This window comes from Siniperca chuatsi, linkage group LG1 (assembly GCF_020085105.1).
Source record: "Siniperca chuatsi isolate FFG_IHB_CAS linkage group LG1, ASM2008510v1, whole genome shotgun sequence".
In the NCBI taxonomy this organism is placed as follows: Eukaryota; Metazoa; Chordata; class Actinopteri; order Centrarchiformes; family Sinipercidae; genus Siniperca; species Siniperca chuatsi.
The window spans coordinates 9,778,849-9,793,293 of NC_058042.1; the positions used below are offsets into that span (position 1 = coordinate 9,778,849).

Sequence of the window (14,445 nt, forward strand, 5' to 3'; positions counted from 1 at the left end):
CCAAATTAGTTAAGTTGACACCTTTTATTACTAGACTGACTTGTCAGTTCTGGATTTTTTTTTTAACTCAGCAGTCATTCCTGTGACAGCACATTTTCCGTTCATGGGCCTTGAGTAAGACAGAAGACATCTCAGAACTTCATAATGGGTCTTCATTGTATGATAAGCCTGGTCTTATGGATCTGACATGCACACACAAAAGAATGATCTTTAGTACATTTCCACCTTTACTGAAATGTTAGTAATAGAGATCATCCTCTTCATGAGATGTGACCAGCACATGGTGCAAAATCTTTAAAAGTATATGAGTAGGAGTGCTTCATTTTCTTGACATTTGAAGATTTATTATAGGCTTAAAATTTTGTGGTTTTGGACTTTTGTTAGTCTTGAGAATATGGCTTCAGTCCTGGGGAGGTCAGATTTCAGTCACTGCACAGTCTTATAGGATTATTCCCAATAATCCCCAGCTCATACAAGATGGACAGAGTGGCAAAGAGGATGTAGCAGAGAAGAGAAACGATTCCCAACTTCCAATCCAACTTCCATCCGTTAATATGAACGGCTACAAAAAGGAAGATGATGGAAAGGAGCAGTGTGGAGGAAATGAAGACCAGTCCAGTGCTGTTGACCTCTACAGGGTTGTTGGTGTCCACAAAGGCAGTCTTGATGAACCAAGGCAGGCCCAGGCACAGCATGTCGAAAACATTAGAGCCCACAATGTTGGACATGGCCATGTCAGCTTTCCCTGATGAACAGAAAACATGTTTACATATTGGATTGAAGTCTCTATTAACACAGAATTTAAGTATTTAAGTTAATTTCTTGTCATTTCTAAAATGGCTGATGGGAAAATGAGTCAGCAAAGTAAATGACTAATCACCACTAAAATGTCTCAGCAAGAGAGCTTAGTGTGTGAGTGTAGAAGACTAATGTTTTGGGCAGCTACCACATTTGGGTATTATTTAGGTGGTGCTGCTTTTAAAGAAGGAACTCAGCAAATTTCTATTAATTTTAGAATTGCTTTGCTATGGCTGGCCTCAAACTATATCCAGGTCTGTTGTGAATTGATAAAACGTGACACTGATGTTTACCTTCTCTGGCCACCATCACACTGGCCACGGTGTCAGGTATACTGGTTCCAGCAGCAAGCAGAGTGAGGCCCATAACTGTGTCAGGGATGCCAAGAGTCTCACCTGTGTAAACATAATACCCACCCAAAATCAGAGTCAACTTCCTCCAACAACATCAAGCTAGAGAGAAAACAATAGAGTTAATAAATTATCACTGGAGGCAAGGCCGTAACCAGGATTTTAGAAATACTGAGGTCATAAGAACATATTCCCCCAGCAGAAATATTATAAATTATTTCCAGAGGACATGACCTCAGTGGTAGCTATGATTTGAGGCCATTGTGGGAAAAATATTTTCAGTTAAGCTCCACTGGTATCCAAATATTAACCGCACATTTTGAACAAGCACTTCCAAAGAATCCATCTTGCCTCTGCATTGCAACCTTTCATGAGTTCTCTGAGTTGTTGCTAACAGAGAAGAGCCACAGGGAAACATTCACATACTGTATGTTTGAGTTGTACCTGCTCTGTCCCCTGCCTGCTCTTTCATAAGACTAAACTCTCCTTCCATGTGAGCCTATCTGACGACTATGGGATAATAATCTCATTATACTTCAGTAGACCTACTGCCGTCACATGATGAAGCTGCCCTTTTAGCCTGGTCCTAGGTCAGTTTTATAGTTTACATCCTTGTAGATGGGGGGGTAAAGCTGTTCTTGGGCCTGTGCCTCTGGGTAGTTCTGTATATACACGCAGGGCTCACATGACTGTTTCCGTAAGGGTGAAGCAGACTGTAATCCTGCTGTGGCTGGGTAGGCGCTGGAGCTACAACAACAGCCCTCTTAACTTTCCAGTACAATGGCATCTCAGGAATTAGCCAGCAGACCAACATGTGATTCTACTCTGCAAATCATACATTCTTCTCACAAGTTTCAGAGCACTTGTGATCCACAAAGACTCTATAACCCGGTGGGTGACGGTATGATTTACACCTGCAACTTAACTGTAAAGACTAAAGAAATGTACAGATTTTACACAAGCTCATCCCAGAATGCTAAGTTAAAACAATGATCTTACCGACAACAGTGACCATCCACACCATCATGTATGTGAAACCTGAGATCCAGACGGCTGACATGAGGAAGGTTATCATGAACCAGTGCTTCCAGAACCTTCTCCTGCAGTCAGGGATGGTCAGGAAAAGCAGAGTGATGATGGGCAGAGACAGAACCCAGAGGATCCGTTTCAGGTCGCTCTCTGGCACGGAAAACACACTTTTATGCTCTGCTGGGATGCAAGCAGACAAACATATTTATGAGTAGATGTGTATCACATCATCAGGGGTCATAAACATGAAACAACCAAGTGAATAACTCCAGGCGGACACACCATGTTGAAAATACTGGAAAATGGTTAACTTGTGTCACTGTTTTTACCTTCAGGAATCTCATTGAGGCCATGCAGGCTGAGGGACAGGTGAGAGTATCCTGAGTCGTCCTGGAAGATCCCACTGTCTGTTCTGGAGCGACTGTGGACTCGCAGACGGGTGTCATCGTTCCACCCCATCAGAGGCTGTGTATCAGTCTTCTCATCAGATCCTTTACCCAGACAGGTGCAGCAAGGGCTCAGCTTCCTCAGGACAAACTCACTGATGCGAAGGTCAAAGCACAGAACCACGATGTAGACGCCATAGACCAGCAGCAGACAGGCAGCGTCATACCTGTAAACAAAACATACAGTTTGAGCATTAAGATTCCTTCTTGACCTTGGGGACAGATATAAGTGGTAAACTGTCTAAATGCAATGTCCACTTACTAAGCTATTCCTGGAGCTTTCGACCAAAATCCCATGGCCTACTTCAGAAAATGGAACTTGCTCAGGTGTCATCATGTGACACAGGACCTTGGTCATGTGATAACATCTGATTAAGTTGCTGAAGAAGGCTGTGGAATATGGTTGAAAGCTATGGCAATATCTAATCAAATGACCTTCCTTTTAGAAGAGTTACCACAGAAAACATAGTGTATAAATTACCTCAAAAAGTGTTTTGTGTCTAATCAGGTGATTTTTAAAATATACATGTTAAATGACAAAAATCAATGGATTAGGGAGACTATTTTGGGGCTTGTTTTTAATCTGAAATATGTTCTTGTCCCCTGCTTTGGTGTTGTTAGCTTGTTTCTGTTATTAGGTGTCTTTTTCACACCAACAAGTGATATTTTAGTTATTTTTTATTACAGCTTGGATTTGATTTATTTGTTATTTTACAACATAAAATGCAGTTCAGCTTTTACGAAACTCCTGGCACAATCTTGATCATAATAAAGCTGTGCTCTTTGTCAGCTAAATTTAAGTAATTCCAGTATGCATGGAAATCTTTCATAAACACTGATTGCTACTGCAATTGCTTTGTTTATAATGCAATACTGTATGATTTAAGGGAAATGTATTGCTCTGTACTGTCAGTGTAATAAATGTAAGTGAGGAGTCACAGTACTGTACTACATTGTACTTGTTTTGTGAGCTATTTTCTCAGTGTTCTCAGTGTCACAAGACGCAATCAACAACTGTATCTGACTTCACAACTCCTTTACATGTAGGTGGTTTAAGGTCTGAAGATCATGTAACCATATTCTGATGTTTAGTCAGTCCACACAAATACACACATACACTCACCAGTACACCTTGTTATCAGAAATGATGGCAATAACAGCAGCAACACTGATGCCATATGCCAGGCAGTCCCTGAACAGTGGCCAACAGGTGAGTCGCCCTGCCTGATACAGGACACAAAAATGAATGGTTTACAGCTTATATAACACAATGATTCTTCTGCTCTGACCCAGTAAAGGTGCCTCTCTTAAGTTCAACTAGTTAATAGATGGGTAATCTTTGTATGAATATTGTCAGTGTGTGTTTGTGTCAGAATGTACCATAGAGGCCAAGAGTCCACATGCAGCGCAGATTCCTAGCAGGTTGTACACTGCCGATCCCACGATGGTGCTGACCCCAATGTCTCCCTTTGTCACAAACACACCTAACACACATAAAGAGCACATCTTAGCTTTGAAGACAGGGACAATGTGGAAGCATTGATGAGGAAGAAGCAGAAATGTCTGGAGAGCAAATAAAGTGCAGAGAGGAAAATCAAAGGCCACAGTCCCTTTCTGTTCCCATATGGTAAGTCACAGTTCATCAGGTTGGGAAGGGACACAGTGACAGTGCTGATGATGCTGGTGTCATCATTAACGTGGCTGGTTGTAATACTAATGCATGATTACCCAGAAAGGCTGTGACCAGTTCAGGTGCAGAACTCCCAGCTGCCATAAATGTGGCTCCTGCGACATCCTGAGATAGTCCCAGACCTGAGAGAGATACAAGCAACACCAAGAATACACGACAATTTACATGGTGTGTACAAAATAATAGAAACACCTGATAATACACAATTCAGTTCAACAACACCACAAACTGCAATCCCAAAAAAATAACCAATCAACAATAACTGAAGCTTCATAAAGGTAATATTTATTGTAGGGCTATGTCTAACCTATGGGACTGCATTACATTGTGTAGGTATTGTGTAGGTCGATCAACAGTTTTGATAATTTTGATAATAGAGTCATCATTTATTTAATTAAATTAAGCAAACATGCTGAATATTTGCTGGTTCCAGCTTCTAAAATGTGAGGATTTGCTGCTTTTGTATGTTCTGTATAATTTAAACTGAATATATTTGGGTTTTGGACTTTTGGTTGGTCAAAACAAGATATTTAAGACATCAGCTTGAAGCCCTAGTTAACTTTAATGTTAGTATATTTGATGATAAAGGTACACACACCCTGTGTAAAGCAAAACTAGGAACACAGAGTGGAAACACCAAAACCAGACCCTGGTAAAAGTTATTTCCATTCATTAAAATCCATCAAAAAACAGTTCAATCAGTTATACATACTATACTGTAGCATATTATATGTATAGACTTATACATTTACATAATCTGTCCACTATTTAGGAATTCTTAAGAATCAATAACTGTACAGCCTAATTCTTTGAAGTTAGCCCAAAATGTGTGGCTGTTGTTGTATTGGTTTCAAAATCCTTTTATTCCAAAAAGTTCCCAAAAATAAAACCACTAGCTTCCAAACAGCAAATGAACGTTTACCCTTAATTTAACATCACGTATTAAAAGTAGCTATAGCCTACTATAATAGTTGTTATAGTCGAATATAAATATAATATGAAACTAGTAAGAATCTAAATTTATAAATCCTCATTATTCCCATAATTAGAGTACATTACAGTACTAATCAGAATCAGATCAGAATCAGAAATACTTCATTGATCCCCGATTCTGATTAATACTGTTCATGTGATAATGCAGTGACCCCCCACCCCTTTAAAACACACAGATATTGTACATATATATTATTTCAGGTCACTTACGTTCACTGATCACTTCTAAGGATGGCAGAAAGTAATCGTCGCAGACTATTGCGACAGCCAAAAGCATGTAGAAAATAAGCATAAAATAAATGACGAGGCCTCCGTCCTTCCTCTCCTGCACCGTGAAGAAGCCCTCAGGAAACTCGGAAGACTGTGGTGAGATGCATTCTGTCTCATTCTCTGAAACAGCAGGTCACACACACACACACACACACACACACACACACACACACACATCACTGACTAAATCTGTCACCCCAAACAATCAGCCTGTTGCTGGAATAGCCTACTGTACGAAATAGTTTGAACTCTTAATGGCAGTTCCACGGTTTTTCATGCCAATAAGACATGGGGATTAGTAGAGCAAACACTGTCTCAGTTGCTGAGCCACTACTGATTACTCTGTAACACACGAAAATGAGCCGTGACATCTATAATGACGCATTAAACAGATTGGAATAATAAAAACAAACCGATCTAGGGATATTGTTGGAGATTTAAAAACACACAACAGTAAACAAAATCACACACACGATGGTTTTCACATGATTTTCTTACCGAGAGCCCGACGCACCCTGGCAGAGTGGGTTCCCTGAGCTGTTTTTGCTGTAAATGATACAAGATGGACCGTGCAATACAAAAATATTACAAATCCTAGAAAGTAAGGTATAAAATCTTTTCTCTTCTTTTTCTGCAGAGCTGCAGCCTTATTCATGGTCATTTGAGTCAATAAAGTGAAATTAGCAATTATTCCAAGGAGTCATATGTCTCTTTACTCTAACAAGCTTGTAAAGATTAAATGTGGGCTAAAGCTGATTGTAAGCGCTGCATCTAACACTACATTACGACTACAAGCTGCAAATAGAGAGATTATTGGGGGGGAGAAAGCATCTTTTAAGGTCTGGCGCTACCAAGAATGGGGGATCACGAGTTGTGAGTCATTCCAGTCGACTTGAACACACTCCAGCCTGAGGCACATCAGGGGTGTAATTCAACATAAAGCCACTTTAACACAGCTTTATTACATCTTTAAATGTGGAACATTACTTTTTTCTTTTCTGGTAGTGGAAATATAACACAAATTGACATGCCCGTAAATATTATTATGTAAACAATATTTATAGGTAAGGCCTAGAGCTCTGCAGGTTAGAAAGCTTATCTTCTTTGATGCTTGATCTTATCACCAGCTGGAAAGATAACTCAGAATTTACCTTCATGTGCATTAGTGGCTACAAATGAAGTGTCAGGAGTTAGTTAACTATGAAAAAAAGTTGTGGTATACTAAAATGTTTAGGTTTGGTCACAGGCCTATAAAACGAAAAAGAAATATAACAATAAATATAACATATGTATGTGACAAAGTAACATCAATTTAAAGATCCACTTACTTGATGCGTGTCATGTCAATATAGATAGATATATCTTGATTTGTGTTGATATATCACCTATAGCAACATGGATGTGACTATAACTGTAGTTAGGCTACAGTGTATGGATATTCAAACTTACACTACCTACTATCATATTACAACTCTTAACGCCTAACAAGTAGCTTTGACCTGTGTGACAGAAAAAGGGGTGTGTGTGTGTGTGTGTGTGTCGGACTGTCGGGCTTGTTTGGACATGCCCCAAGTTTTCCCCAAATCCACAGACCAGTGAACATGTGTGCGCACTTGAAGACACCTACGAGCTCAGGAGACATTAAACTGATGGACGGTTTATCTTCACTCCAGAGAGTGAGTTGTGGTGAGTTGCTTTGCTTATTTTTCACTGGCCCTGCACTAAACTGTGAAGTTTAGTAGCAGGTTGAATGCAAAACACTGAGCATGAGTTCCTGAAGATAATGCCAAACAATTCATTCCTAGAAAGTCTTCTTGGCATTTTGATTGCATTAGTAGGCACAGCACATTAGCCAAATTAGGCTGCACATGCGTCTCTTGTTGTGATGGATGACATTGAGTCAAAACAAAACAGTGTTTTTTACTGTCAAATAATAGACAGCGAGTAAATGGCGCCCCTGTGTGGTATAATTAGATTAGGTTTTGTGGCTTTTTGTGAGTCATCTTAATTTTGACTTTAAGGAAATGTGCAGCTGTGTGTGATCCATCCTGGATGTCGTGGAGATCAAAGTGTTTAATATTAAATCAATCAATAAATAAAGAAGACATATGAAACAAATACTAATATGGATACATTCAGACAAAATATATGTAATACAACTATGAAATTGTGAAATAATTCCATACATTTTTAAAACTCAGCTCGAATTCATGACATGCTATTTCATCCTGCTTCTTTTCACAATAACAGAGATTATTGCAGGTCATTTTTATTTAATCCCAGCAGTTTTTATGTCAAAATATACTTTTCCTAAAGTCTATTTTTATTTTACAATACTCTTTCCCCCAATGACTATTTTATTTCACAATACCACTTTTCATTACTAAGTGGAGGACAATAACTTTTGAGCTGAGTTTAATACACACATACACATACATTAGGTATTATATTAGCTATTATTATTATATTATATATTATATATTATTATTATTATTATTATTATTATTATTATTATTCACATTATTAGTGTTTAGGCCTGGATTTCTGAGTGACTCAGATGACCATCACTTATTGCAGCAGTTTGTTATTGTCTTTGACCAGACCCTTATCCAACCAGGTGATGCCAGTATTGGAGCAGAAAGTCTTTGAGAATATCTTGAAAATGTGTTTTTTTTATGGAGAAAAACAATACAAAATTCTCTGTAGTTAATATATAGTTTAATTAATAGGTTTCACATTGTGCTTTACTTTCAGCTGTGTCTAGGTAATTATTTCAGTTTCAGGAATTTAAGGGTCAAAGCAGCACCATTGTTCCTGTTATCAAGAACTGTGCGCTGCAGACGTACTAAGAATAAGTACCAGGCTCTCTTTTATTTACAGAGTTTTGTCCCACTGAGATAAATGATTTAATAGCACATTGTACAGAGGCCAGTGTACTGCAGTTTATGTGTGTGTGTGTGTGTGTTGGAGAACTAAGGTAAAATAGCACCGTGGCAAGAAACCTTTCCATCTCATTTGTCATTGGAAGCCTCTCTGCCTCTCTCAGAGTGTGTGTGCTTTCACTTGTGTGTAAGAAGATACAATGGAAATTTGACAATGCCCTGTTGCGTTTCAGTTGTCACTGGTATGCTAGCTGTGTGGAATAAAGCTCTTTAAGTGCCTCTAGGTATCCAAACACAGGGAAAGCCTTTATTATATGATTTTGTGCAAATCCTGTGGGATTTAAATGACACAGGACACTAATGTGTCTGTGTATATTTGTTAAAATGTGTGGTAGAAGAACTGTACTTGAGAGTGAATATTTTAGAGTGAATATCCACAGGAAGGAGTAATACTTCTGCTTTTCACATCAGTGATCTCGGTCACAAAAAAAGTAGGGGAAGGAAACAAGCCAAACCAGAGACACAGGTTGAGTTGCTTTACTCATCATTACACAAGGAAAAGCCAGCAGCTTTTATTAACTTCACAAGATCGCTCTGTGTTACTGACCTTAGTCTAGGAAATTATCCTTATCATTTTGCTTATCGCGTCTTGCCTTCTTGTATGCTGTTCCTTGGCTTTCGAAACAGCACAGGTCTGAGTGTTTTGTGTACTTCAACTTGTTGAATACCAGCACCCTGCCCTCTGTGTAGAGTGCTCAGTGTTCAAGGTTCAGGAAGATAACGAGAGGTGAGTGGCTGACGCAGAGCTCGTGTTATGTTACCAAAGACTCATATCAAATTACTGTAGACAGCAGGCTGGGTGAAACTGTAGCTGTATTCAGATCGCGGTGGCTCAAACAAACCAGGAACTGGGACTAACAAAGGAGGACGCTAACAGAAGGCTTCCTGTTGTTTTAAGAAGAGTGTTACCATGGGTAAGAAGACACAACACTGTCTGCTGCTTTTGCTGTGTTTGTCAGGGCTTGTTGACTATTCAGCTGCCTTGGTGTTTTGGACAGCCATGGTGGAAATAAGCTATGTTAACCACAACAATGACACCGTGGATAAATATTGTGAGTGTGGGGTGTATGGTCGTAACTCTCCCCTGGAGAAAGCCTCAGGCATTGTTATGCTTCCCAAGGGAGACCCCAAAGGCTGTGGCTCCGATCCTGTCTACGGCTGCAATTCCAGCTCACCGCCTTGGATAGCCCTGGTTAAAAGAGGCAACTGCACCTTCAGTGAGAAGATCAATGCTGCCAAACGTCAAGGAGCAGCTGGTGTGGTGGTGTATAATGTGGATGGCAGTGGCAACAGCACTACCCACATGGCACACTCAGATGCAGCTGGTATTGTGGCTATCATGATTGGCAACATTCAGGGCATGGAGGTTGTCAAGTTGGTGAAGAATGGGACAGATGTTCAGATGCTTATTGATGTAGGCAGCCCTCATGGACCCTGGATGGACACCTACTGGCTTTACTTCCTGTCCATCGCCTTCTTCATTGTGACAGCAGCCTCAATTGCCTATTTTGTGTTTATCTCTGCAAATCGCCTCTACAATCTGAATATGCAAAGGCGCACTGAGAGGAAGATGAAATCTGAGGCAAAGAAGGCAATTGGACGTCTACAAGTACGCAAACTCAAGAGAGAGGATGAGGAAACTACTTCTGACTCCTATATGTGTGCCGTGTGTATTGAATCCTACAAGGCAGGCGAAGTGGTCACAGTGCTAACATGTAATCACATCTTTCATAAAGCCTGCATCGAGCCCTGGCTGCTGGAGAGGAGGACCTGCCCCATGTGTAAGTGCGACATCCTGAAGGCCCTGGGGGTCGAGGAGGAGACAAAAGAGAGCATTTCTACTGAATCTCCACCAGATGTCACTGTGATCACAGTGACAGGAGAACCCTTGTATGAGGTACCACTGACTGACCCAGCGAGCCCTGACCCAGAGAGACATCAGCATCTCTATGACAACAGGGCCTTCCAGGGAGAATCAGAGGCTGCGAGAGGATGAACAACAGCAATGCAAACAAAACAGCAACAAACCAGGACACAGTGAAATTCCCTTTTTGAAATAGATGTTTTTCTGGGAGACTTTGAACTAGCACAATGGAATCAAACTATAATGTTCCAACAGGAGAAACAATGTTTATCTTGTAATGTAGGCATTCTAAAATAGATTTTCAAAAAGATACCAAGAATATTAATGGACCTTGTGTAATTAGCTTTGATGTCACTGCATTTTCTTTGTGTCTGTCTTGGTGCAAGTGTGTAATTATTGGGTGTGTTCATAAAGCTAGCTTTAGATGGTTAGAATAGATTCTGAAAACTGAGTGGTCGTGGAGTGTTGCCAGTGTCAAATTTCTGTTTTGCATAATGAACGCACCAGCTAAACTGGTTAGGGAGGAAGTGCTGCAGAGCATTTGACTGTTTGAATTCAGGGCCAAATTTCCTTCCACAAAAAGCTTGTTAGCTTGCATTGTTCACAGTCCCTCACAAAAAAGACTATTGTCTTTTAAATTCACAGTAGATTTCATTTCTCTTATTTCTCTTCAATTGATTTAAACAATTTAAATTTGTATTTTATTCTATTTCAATTGTCAGGTTGTCAGGCTCGATTTAATAAACACACCCTTATGAACACACCCTTGACTGGAAATGCAGCGTGACACACATTGCATTGTGATGAGTGAATAACATCACCTGAGGGGCTGAGACTCTTTAGAAACATGATCTGTAGAAACATGTTTACCACATATGAAATAAGAATTTTCAAGCCCTTTGTAATTTGTTGACTGGTCTATAGTTAGTTAGAACGTCCTGTAGTACTAATATATGTATAGTCCTTTTCTAAACAGCTGATTTTCATGGACATGCACAAATTGTTATTCTTGGACAGGGCAGGGCTTCCTAACCCTAACCCTTTGAATTGTGTGGAATGGAATTTATTGAATCCTTGTGGTCTACCTCTGAACTCTCACATAGGTAAATTTTGGAGCATGTCTAAGATTGTTGCAATTCCAAGATTAAGTGTGTCCCTCGGTAAATGATAAAACTAAAGAATTGTTTAATTTCTTTGTTTGCTGGTGGGGATATGCTGATTATGGTACTTAAGATATTTTTCTGTGCTGAATCATTTTCACTACTCTTTTACAGATTCCAGGAGCCTTAAATTATTCTGTAAAAATGAATATTACTTGGTGTATTAAATCACATTGATGCTTAGAATGCAATAAATCCCTCAAAATGAGGCTAACTTTATGAGCATATGTGCTTGTAAGAATGGTGTTTCTGTATGTGTGTGTGTGTGTGTGTGTGGAGGGGGAATATATAAATGTGTGTGAGTGTGAAGGTGTGTTACTCTCTAGGTCTATGTGTGGTTAAGTAGTGTCTCACTTTCAGAGTTATGGTCTTTTTTCCAATGACTGTTGGAGAAGAGTGAAACTGTAATTACCTCTGCACAGGTGGGAGCAGATCCGCACACACCTTGAGCTTGAGCTGGATAATCATGACATCACATAAGTAGAGGGGCCTGACTGAGCAAGCAGAGATATGCAGCTGTATGGCAATGGAATGGAAATATTATTTTTTTATTCTTCCATTTTGTTTTAGAGGTGCATCCACAGAGAAGGCTCTAATGAAATTGCAAGACATCTTTTGAATTTTTGTGAAGCTACTGAACATATTTTCTGAGTCAGTCAGGACTTTGGGCTTATGGGTTTATAAACAGGTGATACACTGTAAAATTAGCTTGTTCTTTACAGTAGTGGTTCCCAAGCGTTTTGGCTTTTGACCTGTTAAAGTAATAAAGTAATGTCCTCTTGTGACCCTTCAGCCCACATTATGGCTTTAGTCACATATAGACATGAGTTGAGTGAGCAGTTCAACCAAAGAATGATTTTTCTTCTCGGATTGTTTAATTTTAAGGACTTTTAAGGACTGAAGAGGTGAAAGTATCTAATATTTCACAAGAAAAAAGCAAAATCAGACAAAGATACACCTTAATTTGTGTAACAGAAGTATCTGATGAATTCTGAAATTTTCCAGGATGGTAACCACTGCTGTAGAGTGTCTTTTCACACTTATTACTTATTTCACATGAACTATGATTTATTTACTCAGAATCAAATACTATAATTTAGATTTTTCACATTAACATATTAACTGTGCCCATATGGGTCTTCCCTTCCATTGATCTAGGTGCAAGTAAATGCGAGTCATATTTGCTTATGCTTCTGAGTAATGAGTACTGTATGCATAATATGCTTCTATCGGATTTTTACATCAGGTACTATCATTTAAACCAATAATGTATCATTTTCATAATAGTTCATGTGAAAGAAAATAACAAATGCATAGCCAGCCAGCTGCTTTTGACTATCCGCCATTGCATCACACTCTGACCCCGATCAGTGGCACCCCTATGAAACATTTCTGGGGGTGCCACTGATGGTGAGGCATCAAATGTGTAGGGGCTAAAGCAGGTAGACTAACAGGGTATGAGCTGAGGGCAGAAGGCTTTAGTAAAAGCACTACAGTCCAGAGCCCAGAGGGTGAGCTGAGTCTTTCCTCTCATGGTGCTCCCTCTCCCCTTCGAGGGCAGTGTGAACTGGATTTCAAGCCAGTGCTGTGAGCTCAGCATTCATAGGTTAGATGCCGGGTTATAGTGGTATCACAGCGAGACAGAGAATCAATACTGAACTAACTGGCCAGGCTGGGAACTACTGGCAAGCCCTGGGTTAGAGGCACGCTCTGCTCAGCGGTGGTGCACCTCTGATTTATTGCAGTTGTTAAAGAGAAAATTGAGTCAGAAGGTTTTCATTTAATGGCATACTAGTCTGTGGCTGTACTCTAATACTGCACTTGACCTTCAGTTCCAGATAGGAATCAAACAGTGGAATTAACAACTGTAGTGGCCTGAGAGCTTATCTGCTCCTGTACAGTCTAATCACAGTAAATATCTCATGTTTTCTATGGCAACAAATAAACCTGGAGGTTTGGGACTGAATAAAAAAAGAAGTAGGGCTATGTTTAAATAAACCAGAATACATTGCTTTATGTTCAGGCTTTCAGCCCATGATCCTGGCAGTGTCTCTGTTTGTCCCTGCGAATGTTTATGATAGCCCTGCAACACCACCTGGTGGAGACAATCCCTATTCGCTATGAATTTCAATTAAATCCCAAAAATGGTCACAAGCCAGTCCCATCCTTTATCTATCTATCTATCTGTCTATCTATCTGTCTATCTGTCTGTCTGTCTGTCTGTCTGTCTGTCTGTCTGTCTGTTTGTCTTTGTGGTCGCTCCCTCTGCTCTGCAGCTTCAGCATAGCGAAAGAGAAAGTCCTTCTAATGAAATTACAGTACTTGGTCTTGTCTCAGGCTCTGTTGTCCCAGACTGTCTGAGTAATTATCTTAATGAAGGAGGGAAATTTGATTACAAAAGTGCAGTAAGAAACAAATGAATCAAGTACAAGTCAGTAAGTACAACATAAAACATTTCTTTCTTCTGCTTACATAGACTATTAGATCAAACGCTCTGGTAGATATATGTAATCCCCCACTCCACATCCTTAGCTTTGGCTCAGTGATGAAGTGCAAATATTGAGTATACTAGTCACAACTTCTTTTCCTCCCAGCAGAGTTTATGTCTTTTGGCCAATCAGTTTATGTTCACATTATTAAGGAGTCTCTGGCTCTTCTCTCAAAAACATCAGTTGATATTTTACTGATGGTTCATGTGGTTCATATCTGGCTCAGTAGTTTCATTGCTGGAATGTTTGCTTGCGTTATCTAATCAGGAGAAGTCTACTTCACATGTTCTGCATATATTTACTGTAATATAACCACCACAGTAGCAGTTTTGTCCAGGTGAGAGTTGTATTTTCTGCTTGATGTTGTCAACCCTTCCTTCCTCTTGTTGTCCCTCTGGCAGATCAGATAGTGCT

General features: G+C 39.8%; 2 protein-coding genes across 3 annotated transcripts; one reads left to right on the forward strand and one right to left on the reverse strand.

Moving 5' to 3' along the window:
• Positions 1 to 9: 9 nt before the first annotated feature.
• On the reverse strand, positions 10 to 6,370 carry slc24a5 (solute carrier family 24 member 5). 2 transcript variants are annotated; one of them, XM_044191804.1, is made up of 9 exons: positions 6,075 to 6,370; positions 5,517 to 5,696; positions 4,352 to 4,435; positions 4,004 to 4,107; positions 3,747 to 3,847; positions 2,507 to 2,790; positions 2,148 to 2,354; positions 1,092 to 1,193; positions 10 to 745 (listed from the first exon to the last, which is right to left on the reverse strand). In XM_044191804.1, the coding sequence occupies exons 1-9, from the start codon at positions 6,235 to 6,237 to the stop codon at positions 423 to 425; spliced, it is 1,548 nt and encodes a 515-aa protein (XP_044047739.1). In that variant the 5' UTR covers positions 6,238 to 6,370; the 3' UTR covers positions 10 to 422. The 2 variants fall into 2 exon arrangements, with proteins under 2 accessions (XP_044047739.1, XP_044047707.1); XM_044191772.1 differs by having other exon boundaries at positions 2,148 to 2,357.
• A 2,589-nt stretch (positions 6,371 to 8,959) lies between these two features.
• Positions 8,960 to 11,761, forward strand: LOC122874268 (E3 ubiquitin-protein ligase RNF128-like). Its single transcript, XM_044191937.1, has one exon. The coding sequence runs from the start codon at positions 9,429 to 9,431 to the stop codon at positions 10,512 to 10,514; it is 1,086 nt and encodes a 361-aa protein (XP_044047872.1). The 5' UTR covers positions 8,960 to 9,428; the 3' UTR covers positions 10,515 to 11,761.
• Positions 11,762 to 14,445: the final 2,684 nt, after the last annotated feature.